Source organism: Hyla sarda, chromosome 1, assembly GCF_029499605.1.
Source record: "Hyla sarda isolate aHylSar1 chromosome 1, aHylSar1.hap1, whole genome shotgun sequence".
Lineage (NCBI taxonomy): Eukaryota > Metazoa > Chordata > Amphibia > Anura > Hylidae > Hyla > Hyla sarda.
The window spans coordinates 464,108,707-464,124,229 of NC_079189.1; the positions used below are offsets into that span (position 1 = coordinate 464,108,707).

At 42.4% G+C, this 15,523-nt stretch overlaps 1 protein-coding gene across 9 annotated transcripts in view; it reads right to left on the bottom strand.

Annotated features, from left to right (window-relative positions):
• PITPNM2 (phosphatidylinositol transfer protein membrane associated 2) overlaps positions 1 to 15,523 on the bottom strand; it is a 431,574-nt gene that overhangs the window by 163,180 nt on the left and 252,871 nt on the right. For all 9 annotated transcript variants that reach the window (XM_056535625.1, XM_056535614.1, XM_056535577.1 and 6 more), the window contains one exon: positions 6,468 to 6,704. In XM_056535625.1, coding sequence (XP_056391600.1) covers positions 6,468 to 6,704 — 237 coding nt within the window. The remainder of the gene's footprint in view (positions 1 to 6,467; positions 6,705 to 15,523) is intronic.

The window sequence follows — 15,523 nt, forward strand, 5'->3', positions numbered from 1 at the left end:
TGGAAAGCGTGCAGAGACGCGCGACTAAACTAATATGGGGCATGGAACATCTTAGCTATGAGGAGCGATTAAAGGAGTTACAACTGTTTAGTCTTGAGAAGAGACGTTTAAGGGGGGATATGATAAACGTATATAAGTATATTAATGGCCCATACAAAAAATATGGAGAAAAACTGTTCCAGGTTAAACCCCCCCCAAAGGACGAGGGGGCACTCCCTCCGTCTGGAGAAGAAAAAGTTTAGTCTCAAGGGGCGACACGCCTTCTTTACCGTGAGGACTGTGAATTTATGGAACGGTCTACCTCAGGAACTGGTCACAGCAGGAACAATTAACAGCTTTAAAACGGGATTAGATACATTCCTGGAACAAAATAACATTAATGCTTATGAAGAAATATAAAATCTCATCCCTTCCCCAATATCGCGCCACACCCCTACCCCTTAATTCCCTGGTTGAACTTGATGGACATATGTCTTTTTTCGACCGTACTAACTATGTAACTATGTAACTATGTAATGGGCCAAATTTTATACATGCAATCGAAATTTGGATAACTGGGAGGTGGACAATTTTCATTATTAGCATAATGTAGAAATTTGAGGAGGGCTTCAAACCGAGCCCTTGGCATGACCGACCAGTACAGTGGAGTATGGTAAAGCATATCATTACTCCAATAGGAGCGAATTGTGGGCTTTTTAATTATGCCTATGTTAAACAAAAGGGCGACATTTTTTTTTTTTTTTTAGCCTGTGGATTGGCCGCAATGAATTGCTGAGCATACCGGTTGGTTTCCTCCACTATCAAATTAAGCAACTCTTCTGAAAAGAAGAGCTGAAAAAAATCCACTTCTTTTAACCCCGTGGTGTCAACACGGATGCCTGCAGGGGCCACAAACTCAGGCAAATGGGGTATAAAGTTTGAAGCTGGAGCCCACTCAGAGAGGGCACTAGGACCTGGCTCAATACTGGTACTAGGACCTGGCCTAGGGCGGTGGCGGGGAGGTTCCTCGTCAGAATCAGAGAAGGAGGAGGAAGAAGAAGAGGACAAATATAGTAACTCTTCCCCACTATCTGAACCAGAGGAAGATGCCAAGAAGGCATATGCCTCCTCAGTGCTGTACATGCAATGCCTTGACATATTGTATGTACAACAGTAAAACTATATTTTTTTTAGTATTTTAATTTTTTTATAATTATTTTTAAACTTTTTTAAAAAAATTTTTACGGAAGCAAACAACCAAAATGTAACCGCGCTGCGAACAGCAAAACAGTGCCGAACTGTCATCACTGTCCTAAATCCCTAGCACTAAGCTCATGGTGTGGAGAGTATAGATAAAAAAAAACTGTAACAGCACCATTAGTACTATAAGATGTCACTAATAACTAATATATATTTTACATATTTTTTTCTTTTTACTTTTTTTTTATAACTACGGAAAAACAAAAAGCGCCACTAGAAGTAAAAAAAAAAAAACAGCGGTGAACTGTCACTGCTGTCACAAATCAGTGACGCACTAGGTAAAAATGTAAAAGGGTAGTATGGAGGTGTGCGAGGTGGTGATGGGATTAAAGGGTTACAGTCACTTCAGGGGCACTGACAGTAATTTATATTATTCTTCACTGTCACTGTTATGGTCAGTGACAGACTTCAATTTCTTCACTGTAGCCTGTTCACAGGATACAGCAGCAGTTGATGAATGAATGAACAAATGAATGAATGAATGAATCAGCAGCAGGGTACGGGGCACTGTAACACTTCTGGGAACTGAAACTTTTTATTACTGTACTGTACTGTAAAATGTAACTATATTCAGTTACAGTTACAAGAATCTTCACTGCAGCCTGTCAGATCACACAGGCTGCAGACTTCAGACAGGGAGGACAGCAGCAGGGTAAGGGGCACTGCTGGGCACTAGACTGTCACTGTTATATACAGTGACAGTCACTAGGATCTTCACTGCAGCCTGTCAGATCACACAGGCTGCAGACTTAGGAGGCAGCAGGTGGGCACTGATGGGCATTGCTGGGCACTACTGGGGCATAGATTTATACAAGACTGTCACTGTTATATACAGTGACAGTCGCTAGGATCTTCACTGCAGTCTGAAGATCGGACAGGCTGCGGACTTCAGACGGCGGCAGCAGCAGCAGTGTATGGGGCGCTACAGGGGGGCTTCTTAGTACCTTTACTTGAAATTTTAGCTTTTAACAATATTCTGTCACTCTGCTACAGTGTAACACTCTAACACCGGCTCCGATCGCTATTCTGACTGAACTGAAAGCTTCGGAGCTGGTGTTAGTGTTACAAAGACACAGAGACACTGTGATTGGTCCACAGGGACCAATCACAGGGCTCTAATCCCAGGACCAATCACAGATGTCCTGGGATGTCAGGCAGAACTAGTCTCCCGCCGCTAGCCGCGGGAATTCTGCCAGTTAACCCGTGCGATGCTGCGCAGCGCCGGGTTAACTGTATGCCTTTTATAAACGGTGGTTTGCGCGAATGCACTGCACAACCCGCCGTTTATAAACGGCAGTCTGCGGGAAGGGGTTAATATAGAAGCGCTGTGGTGGGCAAAGATGTATAGAATCGCTGGGGGAGTATATATCTGGCCCCTCCAGCATTTCTTTATATCTTTCCCCCTGCTGCGCTATATCAAACTTAGTGCCCGCTGCGCTTGAATAAATGTACTGCCCCCCCCCAGCGCTATTATATATCTATACTGACCCCCGCTGCACATATTTATATATATACTGCCCCCCCCAGCTGCGCATATTAATATTCATATTTTCTTCCTCCCCTTGCTGCCAATGAATGAAAACTTTATTAGTGGCGGAGAGTTTGTCATTCATAACGGGGAGCAGCTGCATATCATGCTGTCGGGGTCAGACATATGGATATATGTCTGACCCTCACATCATACATATACAAATGCCGGCTCACCGCTATGAATGACAAGTAAAGCAGTGCAGGGAGGCTCGCGTTGCTGCTCCTAATAGATTACTTGTCATTCATAGCGGTGAGCCGGCATTTGTATATGTATGATGTGAGGGTCAGACATATATCCATATGTCTGACCCCCACAGCATGATATGCAGCAACCTTCCGCTCCACCGCTAATAGAGTTTTCATTCATTGGCAGCCAGGGGAGGGAGAAAATATGATTAATATGCGCAGATGGGGGGGGTAGGTATATATATATAAATATGCGCAGCGGGGGTCAGTATAGATATATAATAGCACTGGGGGGGCAGTACATTTATTCAAGCACAGCGGGCACTAAGTTTGATATAGCGCAGCAGAAGGAAAGATATATAGAAATGCTAGAGGGGCCAGATATATAACCCCCCAGCGATTCTATACATCTTTGCCCACCACAGCGTTTCTATATTAAAACCCTGCCAGGAGCCCTCCTGGTGGGGAATTTAAAAATGAAAGTTTACTGTACATTGCAGCCCGCTCGCTCCCCTGCTTAATAACATCTGATCGGATCTCAGTGAGACCCGGTGCGATCAATCCCTCAGCCCCTCTACTACTACCCCCAACATGGAACAGAACCTGTTCCATGATGGGGGTAGTAGTACAAGCACTAATGTAGTCAATTTGCAGAGACTTTTTTCTGTCGCACAGAATACATTTTGTGAGACAGAAAAAAAACCTGCGACAGAAAGAAAGGGAAATTGGGTGACAGATTAGTAAATAGCATCAGAAAAAAAAGGAGTAAAGGACTTGCAAAAACACAAACCGACACTCCACTCTTAGTAAATGAGGGCCTATATGCGTATGGGAGGGGCCACATTCCGCTCTTCTTACTTTGAAAAACTGAATTATGTTAGACCAGAATCACAATGACAGCCAGTCAGGAGAAGGTACACAGGATACCACAGTTTAGAAAAATGACACAGGTGGATTGTACTTTTACACTAGTGCACACCCCCCTGCAGTAAAAAAAAAAAGCAATTTCTCGGTCGCAATATAAGACAATACAGAGGATTGTTACAGATAAGCAGCGATCTCAAGAAAATCTTGAGAAAGCGTGAGGCATATTGGACACACCGCTTAGATACATTAGACCCTCGGGGTCTGAATAGGGAATTGACCAGTTTGATCTGAATTATAGTCGCATATACTATATTCCATATATATAATATAGTGTACCTACCATTACCTTTTGTTTCATTATCCCTCACCACACAGTCAGAACTATTTTACATCACCTGCAATGTCTAACTGTGCACTTCTCTCCTTAGATACTTAATTTACCGTTGAATGTGAATTAACATGAATGAAAGCACATGGCTAATGTTATTGTTTCTGTTATCCCACGCCATAGCGCATGAGGTTTTGTTTTTGTTTATGTTCATTGCTATGACCATGATCTTGCCAATCATGATGTAATGCTGATGTAATGTCAGCTGATAAAATTGTTGAACCACTGAAGAGGGTTGGTCCGTGATTCACCCTCAATCCCCTCAGGATCTTCTTTGTTCTGTGATATTCGGCTAGGGTAACTGCATGGAGGTCATAGGACGTCAATCTCCTGGTCTCCCGCTTCAAAGCGCGCTTTTTGACTTCACTAGCTGGAATCTGTAGCAAGTCAGCAGATGCTCCCGCTCCTGCTAGGATCCTCTCTGTGTCATCTTCACTAAATGATACGGCAGACATCGATATACTCTGTGCACGCTCCTTAACATTAGTCAAAGTTCAAGAAGGTGGAGGGCGGCACTCGAGTGGAGTGGTGCACGAGGATAGGGATAATCCAAAAAATATAGAAGTAAATCCCAGCACTCACTGTTTCTTCATGCAATAGTGTTTTATTAACGCAAGACGCGTTTCGGCTATGCAGCCTTTTTCAATTGCATACATACAATGAAATATAATGGCATATATATAAATATATATACATACAAACATGTATATGCGTAACTTCCGTGGTTCAACAATTGCATCAGCTGACATTTTATAATTTCGTTTTAGTTTCTGTTCTCCCACGCCATAGCGCATGAGGTTTTGTTTCTGTTTATGTCCGTTGCTATGACCATGGTCCTGTCAATCATGATGTAATGATGATGTAATGTCAGCTGATGCAATTGTTGAACCACGGAAGTTACACACACACATATATATATATATATATATATATATATATATATATATATATATATATATTAGGGATCGATAGGCCGCCACCGCCACCCGCTTCTCTCCCCCTACCTGTCAGCGTGGTCCGGGCTATCCATCTTTCCTTCCTGTAGTGTCCAGGGGCATTCCGGGTGAAGAGTGAATCGGTCCTGGCTGTCCTTCTTCTCCGGGGGTCATCTTCTCCACTCCGGGAAGGCTCCGGCCTAGTACGCTGCATAGACGCCGCTGCGCAGTGATGTCCGTGCGCAGCGACGCACCTGACGTCGCGGCGTCTATGCAGCGTACTAGGCTGGAGCCTGCCCGGAGTGGAGAAGATGACCGCCGGAGAAGAAGGACAGCCCGGGCCGGTTCACTCTTCACCCGGAACGCCCCCGGACACTACAGGAAGGAAGGATGGCCCGGACCACCCCCATTACGGGTAAGTTTAATTTTTTTATTGACTCGGAGGGTGGGGGAGGTGCCCGACCGGTATAGCGGTATGGGCAAAAATCCATACCGGTATACCGCCCAGCATCACGGTGGGGGGTGCGACGCGGTGCGGTGGGGCGGGTCGGGGGGGTGGCGGTCGCGGTGCGGTGGGGGCGGTGCGGGGGGGGGGGGCGGGGCATTATCGGCTTATCGGCAAGGTAATTGCCGATACGATAATGCCCAAAATCGTGATTATCGGCCGATAATATCGTCCATACCGATAATCGGTCGATCCCTGATATATATTCCCTTATGTTTCATTGTATGTGTGCAATTGAAAAAGGCTACATAGCCAAAACGCGTCTTGGGTTAATAAAACACTCACATCACATGAAGAAACAGTGAGTGCTGGGATTTACTTCTATATTTTTTGGTTTTCAAAGGACTGACTGACCACCCATAGTCTATGATGGCCTTCTAACACCCATAGGATGTGGAATTGGATTCCAAGCCAAGTGTTTATGTGTATGGAGGAACTGGGAGAGATCTGTCAGCCAAAGGAGAATTCAGCCAACAACTATAGTATGAGTATGACCAGAATAACAAATAGGAATTGTCCAATTAATGAAAAAAAATATAACCATAAGCACTATCAGTTCTCTGTCTTCCCTCAGGAGAGATAGATGACGGCTAACTTATGTGAATGGCCAACTTTATAATTGCTGTCAAAATGACAAAAACCACGATAAAATCCAAACAGACACCATTATATGTAAGGATCTTCTAGGGCTGGCTGTACAAATATTCCAGGACAGTGTTTTGGCTTCTGTTATAAACAGAATTCACTATATATGAACAGAACTTAGGACTATGAGGGCATTATTATAGTCATTATAAATTTATCAAAATTTACTTACCAACATCATGTATGAACCTCTCAATTTTAGACTGCATGCCCCAGTAACGAAATTCCACTTTACACAACTTGTAGGCACACATGATAGGGCATGACAGGGCAAGATTATTCCTATGGTCCTCAATCCAGTCATCAGACAAGGGACCTCTTTTAGTCTTCACAGATTTGTATACTTTAGGGTCCTCTTCAGGCTTATATTCATGTGGGGGGATTGGATCTTTAACAATATCAATAGGATCTGAAGAAAATAAGGGACAAGAATTACACAAGGAAAATTAAGCAGTCTATATTTGTGTAAGCTGCGTGCACTATAAACTGTGAAAAACCCTGTAAAAAAAAAAACTTCTGGATGTCTACAATCAGTCATTGAGAGATGGGTTTTTACCATCCTCAATGAATGAAGCTGTAATCGTTGTCATCTTAAAAAAAGATAAAAACCCCCTTAACCCCGCTTCCTATAGGCCTATATCCTTGCTGACTAGTGATGTAAAGCTTTTGGCAAAAGTACTGACCCTGTGCTTAAATCAAGTGATAGCAAAACTGATCCATCCAGATAAAACTGGATTCATTCCGACCAGATCAGCATCAACGAATATTAGGAGGGTTTTTTTGAGTCTACAGGTTCCTCCCGACTCTCCCAAAGAAAGGCCATTTTTTCATTAGAAGCGCAGAAAGCTTTTGATTCGGTGGAGTGGCCCTGTCTTTGGGCGACCCTGGAGGCTATGAGGTTTGGGACAAGATTTATATCTTGGATAAAGATGTTGTATAAAAATCTGACAGCACGTATCAGAATAAACGGGGGTATATCTGAAAGTATTTCATTAAACTGGGGGACAAGACAAGGATGCCCACTGTCTCCCCTGCTGTTTGCCATCACAATGGACCCACTGGCCGAATATGTTCGGACTTCATCGGAGATAGTGGGCTTCCAGTATGGGGACTACTCTAACAAGATCTCTTTATATGCAGATGACACTTTACTTTTCCTGAACGACACAGGTCCTTCACTCCGGGCTACTGTGTAGGCGTTTACTCGCTTTGGCAGTTTCTCTGGAATAACTATAAACTGGGAAAAGTCATACCTACTCCCCCTAGATAGTCAAGTTACATACATACAGATTAACAAGGACCTCACAATTGAATGTGCCAAACAGATCAAATACTTGGGTATAGAACTCTCCCTCGGGATACAGGAATATGAAAAATTAAATATACTCCCATTACTTAACCGTATTAAAAAGAAAAAAACAGCTTGGAGTAAAATAAATCTCTCTCCAATTGGTAGAGTAAATTTAATAAAAATGATTGTTATGCCACAGCTCCTCTACTTCTTGCATAACTCCCCCAATCTGGCTTCCCTTCTCCCTGTTTCACAGGATAAATGTCCAACTCCGTGATATGATCTGGAACGGGAGAAAGCCAAAACTGAAATTTGAATATCTTCAGAGAGAAAAGATGGACGGGGGACTGGCATTGTCGAACCCATGGTTATATTTTCTTGGATCACAATGCCAGCATATCAGGGGCTGGGATTCAGAGGAATCTCCCTCTTATAATATGCGCATTATGAGGTGTGCATTAGCTACAAATAATCTAGTAACGGCGTTAGAAAAAGGGGAGTTTATAATAAAGAAACATCTATATCTCCCAACATTTAGTCTAATTCATAAAGTTTGGAGCAAGGTAAAACAAATCAGGGGGGTGGGAAGATTAAATGAATACACCCCAATATGGGAGAACCAAACCTTACCTGAGATAAGAAAATTACAAGGGTTTGGTAATTGAAGAAAACTTGGTATTGTTTGGTTAAAGGACATTGTCAGGAATGACTCTATTCGTACTTTTGTGGAACTTCAGAATGATTTTTATTTGCCCCGGGAAGCATTTTTTCAATATTTGCAGCTATCACATGCCATTAAAGGGGTATTCTAGGAAAAAACTTTTTTTTATATATCATCTGGTTCCAGAAAGTTAAACAGATTTGTAAATTACTTCTATTAAAAAATCTTAATCCTTTCAGTACTTATGAGCTTCTGAAGTTAAGGTTGTTCTTTTCTGTCTAAGTAATCTCTTATGACACGTGTCTCGGGAAACGCCCAGTTTAGAAGCAAATTGCCATAGCAAACCTCTTCTAAACTGGGCGGTTCCCGAGACACGTGTCATCAGAGATTACTTAGACAGAAAAGAACAACCTAAACTTCAGAAGCTCATAAGTACTGAAAGGATTAAGATTTTTTAATAGGAGTAATTTACAAATCTGTTTAACTTTCTGGAGCCAGTTGATATATGAATGTTTTTTCCTGGATAACCCCTTTAAATCCCAGCAAAGATCTTTGCCACTTAGTATATCCAAGGACATAGCATTGGATTTTATACTAAAACAAAAAAAACAAAAAGGATTCATTTCGCAGGTATATTGTCACTTAGCTATTAGGGGCTGGACTAGTCAAGTAATACCGGCTTTTCAGAAATGGCAACGGGAGGGAGAGACCTCTGATGAACAGTGGGAGTTCATTCTTAGGAATGTACCAATGCAAGCTTTGGGAGAGGGAGCAAGATTAACCCAATTATACATTCTTTATAGGTCTTATAGAACGCCCACCTTTCTATATAAAATTGGATATCGTACTGATGACAAATGCCCTCAATGTTCAAGGGATGGGGCAGATTTGATCCATATGTTTTGGTTATGCCCGCAGGTTCAGGAATACTGGAGACGTATACTAGACTATATAGGGAGGATATGGAAAGTAGCGCTCCCTATGGAACTGAAAACCTGTATACTTGGCTATGTGGACAGTGTACACTTGTCTTCGACAGGCAAACTGGCCCTGGCAAGATTATTGTACACTGCTAGAAAATTGCTGGCTCAGCATTGGAAGGACCTAAAGGCTCCTACAATGGAGCAATATATTAGAAAAGTGGAGAGGACAGTGTCTTGGGAAAAGGCGATATACTGTAAAAGGGGACAGGAAGAAAAGTTTAATTTGATTTGGAGGGTATGGCTGGACAGATTATAAGCTATTAACATGATATTGGAGAGGGTTTCTATATATATATTTTTTTCCCTCTACCCTAGAAGATTTTTATAATAGACTCTATCGCTAATAGTCTTGTATTCTGATTTATGGTTTGATATGTTGTATATACATATTAGCTATATTTTTTCCTTTTAAATATTGTATAATGTTATGTTGGATATTGTGTAATGTCAGATATGAAGAATAAAATTAAAAAAATAAAATAAAGTAATATGTAGGAGTACACACAAGCCTTATTTCTAACATATTTTAATACTCCAGGTTTTACAGTGCATAGTGAAAGTATTCGGCCCCCTTGAACTTTTCGACCTTTTGCCACATTTCAGGCTTCAAACATAAAGATATAAAACTGTAATTTTTTGTGAAGAATCAACAACAAGTGGGACACAATCATGAAGTGGAACAAAATTTATTGGATATTTCAAACTTTGTTAACAAATAAAAAACTGAAAAATTGGGCGTGCAAAATTATTCAGCCCCTTTACTTTCAGTGCAGCAAACTCTCTCCAGAAGTTCAGTGAGGGTCTCTGAATGATCCAATATTGACCTAAATGACTAATGATGATAAATAGAATGCACCTGTGTGTAATCAAGTCTCCGTATAAATGCACCTGCACTGCAATAGTCTCAGAGGTCCGTTTAAAGTGCAGAGAGCATCATGAAGAACAAGGAACACACTAGGCAGGTCCGAGATACTGTTGTAGAGAAGTTAAAAGCCGGATTTGGATACAAAAAGATTTCCCAAGCTTTAAACATCCCAAGGAGCACTGTGCAAGCGATAAAATTGAAATGGAAGGCGTATCAGACCACTGAAAACCTACGGAGACCTGGCCGTCCCTCTAAACTTTCAGCTCATACAAGGAGAAGACTGATCAGAGATGCAGCCAAGAGGCCCACGATCACTCTGGATGAACTGCAGAGATCTACAGCTGAGGTGGGAGACTCTGCCCGTAGGACAACAATCAGTCATATACTGCACAAATCTGGCCTTTATGGAAGAGTGGCAAGAAGAAAGCCATTTCTTAAAGATATCCATAAAAAGTGTCGTTTAAAGTTTGCCACAAGCCACCTGGGAGACGCACCAAACATGTGGAAGAAGGTGCTCTGGTCAGATGAAACCAGTCAAACTTTTTGGCAACAATGCAAAACGTTATGTTTGGCGTAAAAGTAACACAGCTCATCACCCTGAACACACCATCCCCACTGTCAAACATGGTGGTGGCAGCATCATGGTTTGGGCCTTCTTTTCTTCAGCAAGGAGAGGGAAGATGGTTAAAATTGATGGGAAGATGGATGGAGCCAAATACAGGACCATTCTAGAAGAAAACCTGATGGAGTCTGCAAAAGACCTGAGACTGGGATGGAGATTTGTCTTCCAACAAGACAATGATCCAAAACATAAAGCAAAATCTACAATGGAATGGTTCACAAATAAACATATCCAGGTGTTTGAATGGCCAAGCCAAAGTCCAGACATGAATCCAATCGATAATCTGTGGAAAGAACTGAAAACTGCTGTTCACAAACGCTCTTCATCCAACCTCACTGAGCTCCAGCTGTTTTGCAAGGAGGAATGGGCAAAAAGTTCAGTCTCTCGATGTGCAAAACTGTTAGAGACATACCCCAAGCGACTTAGAGCTGTAATCGCAGCAAAAGGTGGCGCTAAAAAGTATTAACTTAAGGGGGCTGAATAATTTTTAATGCCCAATTTTTCAGTTTTTTATTTGTTAAAAAAGTTTGAAATATCCAATAAATTTCGTTCCACTTCATGATTCTTCACAAAAAAATTACAGTTTTATATCTTTATGTTTGAAGCCTGAAATGTGGCAAAAGGTCAAAAAGTTCAAGGGGGCCGAATACTTTCACTATGCACTGTAAATTGTATATTTAAACCACTGAAACAATAAGTGGTTGTGCCATTATTTGGATTCAGGAGAACAAAACTATTTAAAAGAAACTTGACTTTAACCCCTTCAGGACGGAGCCCATTTTGGCCTTAAGGACCGGAGCGTTTTTTGCACATCTGACCACTGTCACTTTAAACATTAATAACTCTGGGATGCTTTTAGTTATCATTCTGATTCCGAGATTGTTTTTTCGTGACATATTCTACTTTAACATAGTGGTAAATTTTTGTCGATACTTGCATCCTTTCTTGGTGAAAAATCCGTAAATTTGATGAAAAATTTGAAAATTTTGCATTTTTCTAACTTTGAAGCTCTCTGCTTGTAAGGAAAATGGATATTCAAAATATTTTTTTTATTTTATTCACATATACAATATGTCTACTTTATGTTTGCATCATAAAATTTATGAGTTTTTACTTTTGGAAGACACCAGAGGGCTTCAACGGTCAGCAGCAATTTTCCGATTTTTCACAAAATTTTCAAACTCAGTATTTTTCAGGGACCAGTTCAGGTTGGAAGTGGATTTGAAGGGTCTTCATATTAGAAATACCCCATAAATGACCCCATTATAAAAACTACACCCCCCAAAGTATTCAAAATGACATTCAGTAAGTGTTTTAACCCTTTAGGTGTTTCACACGAATAGCAGCAAAGTGAAGGAGAAAATTCACAATCTTCATTTTTTACACTCGCATGTTCTTGTAGACCCAATTTTTTAATTTTTACAAGGGGTAAAAGGACAAAATTTTTACTTGTATTTGTAGCACAATTTCTCTCGAGTAAGCACATACCTCATATGTCTATGTAAAGTGTTCGGAGGGCGCAGTAGAGGGCTCAGAAGCGAAGGAGCGACAAGGGGATTTTGGAGAGTACGTTTTTCTGAAATGGTTTTTGGGGGGCATGTTGCATTTAGGAAGCCCTTATGGTGCCAGAATAGCAAAAAAAAAACCACATGGCATACTATTTTGGAAACTAGACCCCTCGGGGAATGTAACATGGGATAAAGTGAACCTGAAAACCCCACAGGTGTTTCACGACTTTTGCAAATGTCAAAAAAATAAAAAAAATTTTACCCAAAATGCTTGTTTTCCCAAAAATTTTTAATTTTTAAAAAGGGTAATAGCAGAAAATACCCCTAAAAATTTGAAGCCCAATTTCTCCTGATTCAGAAAACACCCCATATGGGGGTGAAAAGTGCTCTGCTGGCGCACTACAGGTCTCGGAAGAGAAGGAGTCACATTTGGCTTTTTGAAAGCAAATTTTTCGCTGGGGGCATGCCGCATTTAGGAAGCCCCTATGGTGCCAGGACAGCAAAAAAAAACCCACATGGCATACCATTTTGGAAACTAGACCCCTCGGGGAACGTAACAAGGGGTTAAGTGAACCTTTATACCCCACAGGTGTTTCACGACTCTTGCATATGTAAAAAAAAAAATTTTTTTTTTACCTAAAATGCTTGTTTTCCCAAAAATTTTACATTTTTAAAAAGGGTAAAAGCAGAAAATACCCCCCAAAATTTGTAACACAATTTCTCCCGAGTACGGCGATACCCCATATGTGACCCTAAACTGTTGCCTTGAAATACGACAGGGCTCCAAAGTGAGAGCGCCATGCGCATTTGAGGCCTAAATTAGGGACTTGCATAGGGGTGGACATAGGGGAATTCTACGCCAGTGATTCCCAAACAGGGTGCCTCCAGCTGTTGCAAAACTCCCAGCATGCCTGGACAGTCAACGGCTGTCCGACAATACTGGGAGTTGTTTTGCAACAGCTGGAGGCTCCGTTCTGGAAACAGTGGCGTACCAGACGTTTTTCATTTTTATTGGGGAGGGGAGGGGGGTTGTATAGGGGTATGTGTATATGTAGTGTTTTTTACTTTTTATTTTATTGTGTGTTAGTGTAGTGTAGTGTTTTTAGGGTATAGTCGCACAGGCGGGGGTTCACAGTAGTTTCTCGCTGGCAGTTTGAGTTGCAGCAGAAAGTTTGCGGCAGCTCAAACTTGCAGCCAGATACTTACTGTAATCCTCCGCCCATGTGAGTGTACCCTGTACGTTCACATTGGGGGGGGGGGACGGATATCCAGGTGTTGCAAAACTACAACTCCCAGCATGCCCGTTGGCTGTCGGTAACTGCTGAGAGTTGTAGTTTTGCAACAACTGTAGGTACACTGGTTATGTATCACTGAGTTTGTGACCCAACTCAGTGTTTCACAACCAGTGTGCCTCCAGCTGTTGCAAAACTACAACTCCCAGCATGTACGGTGCATGGTGTACGGTGACTGCTGAGTTGTAGTTTGCAACAGCTGGAGGCACACCGGTCGTGAAACACTGAGTTAGGTAAAAAAAATACTCTGAGTTTCACAACCAGTGTGCCTTCAGCTGTTGCAAAACTACAACTCTCAGCAGTCACCGACAGCCAACGGGCATGCTGGGAGTTGTAGTTATGCAACCAGCAGATGCACCACTACAACTCCCAGCATGCACTTTAGCTGTTTGTGCAAGCTGGGAGTTGTAGTTATACAACAGCTGAAGGTACACTTTTCCATAGAAAACATGTGCCTCCAGCTGTTGCAAAACCATAAGTCCCAGCATGCCCATAAGGGAATGCTAGGAGTTGTGGTTGTCTGCCTCCTGCTGTTGCATAACTACAGCTCCCAGCATGCCCTTTTTGCATGCTGGGAGCTGTTGCTAAGCAACAGCAGGAGGCTGTCACTCACCTCCAACGATCCAGCGCCGGAGAGTCAGTCCCGCCGCCGCTGCTCCTTGGGCCCCGATCCCAACATTGACGCCGGGGATCGGGGTCCCCAGCACCCGGGGTGCACGTCCCGCACCCGCTCACGTCCTCCGGAAGAGGGGCGGAGCGGGTGCGGGAGTGACACCCGCAGCAGGCGCCCTGATTGGTCGAATCAGGGCGATCGTGAGGTGGCACCAGTGCCACCTCACCCCTGCAGGCTCTGGTAACAGCCAGTAATTCCGGGTCACCGGGTCACTGGAGACCCGATTGACCCGGAATCGCCGCAGATCGCTGGACTGAATTGTCCAGCGATCTGCGGCGATCGCCGACATGGGGGGGCATAATGACCCCCCTGGGCGATATGCCGGGATGCCTGCTGAACGATTTCAGCAGGCATCCGGCTCCGGTCCCCAACCGGCTAGCGGTGGGGGCCGGAATTCCCACGGGCGTATGGATACGCCCTCTGTCCTTAAGGACTCGGGATGCAGGGCGTATCCATACGCCCTATGTCCTGAAGAGGTTAAAATCTGATCTAAGCATTCATGTTTTATTGAAATTGAAAAGAGGTTTCTGAACACAATACAAAACAATAGAACAGTAAACACTAGAAGAAAGAACACATTAAACATGTTTACTTATGTATGACAAGACAAGTCCTCTAAAGGAAATCTGTCACTAGTTTCATGCTGCAAAACTATGGGCAGCATGAAAACACTGACAGATTCCATATTCATAATGATACTATGATTTACGCTGGAAGACTGTGTTGTTTCATAGAAATTCAAATAGTAACTTCAGCCTGGAACAGGGCTCTGTGTCATTGGGGTGGTCCACTAACCTTGATTGACAGATCTCTATTTGCATAGGGACCACCCGGTGACTAGGATTTTTTCTAGGAAACAGCACAGAGTAAATCATCTATCATTTTATAAAGGCAGTCTATGCATATTTCATGCTGTTTCTGGATTGATCAGCATGAAACTAGTAACAGGTTCCCTTTAAGTATGTTCTCAGTTGTATGCACAGTTGTATGCAAGAAACATTGTAAAAATATTAAAGCTTTAGATTAGTGGTTCCCTTTTTATGCCTGAATACCCCATGGCAGCCCATTTCCAAAAATTTTACCCCTACATTAGCGACATGTTTGTAATGAATATGTGTTATTTTAAATTTACATGCTTTTCTATAACGCATATCCTCTTCTTACCACCTATGTTCACTCACCATGAATAGTAAGTACAGCTCTTAAGTATAATACAGAATGTAATTTGGGATCAGCACAGAATAAATAAAGTAATGTAATGTATGTAATCCAGGCCTCAACAAATTCCAGGCACAAATGCGGGCACCAGTGCCAAATCTTTAGTCGCCATCTC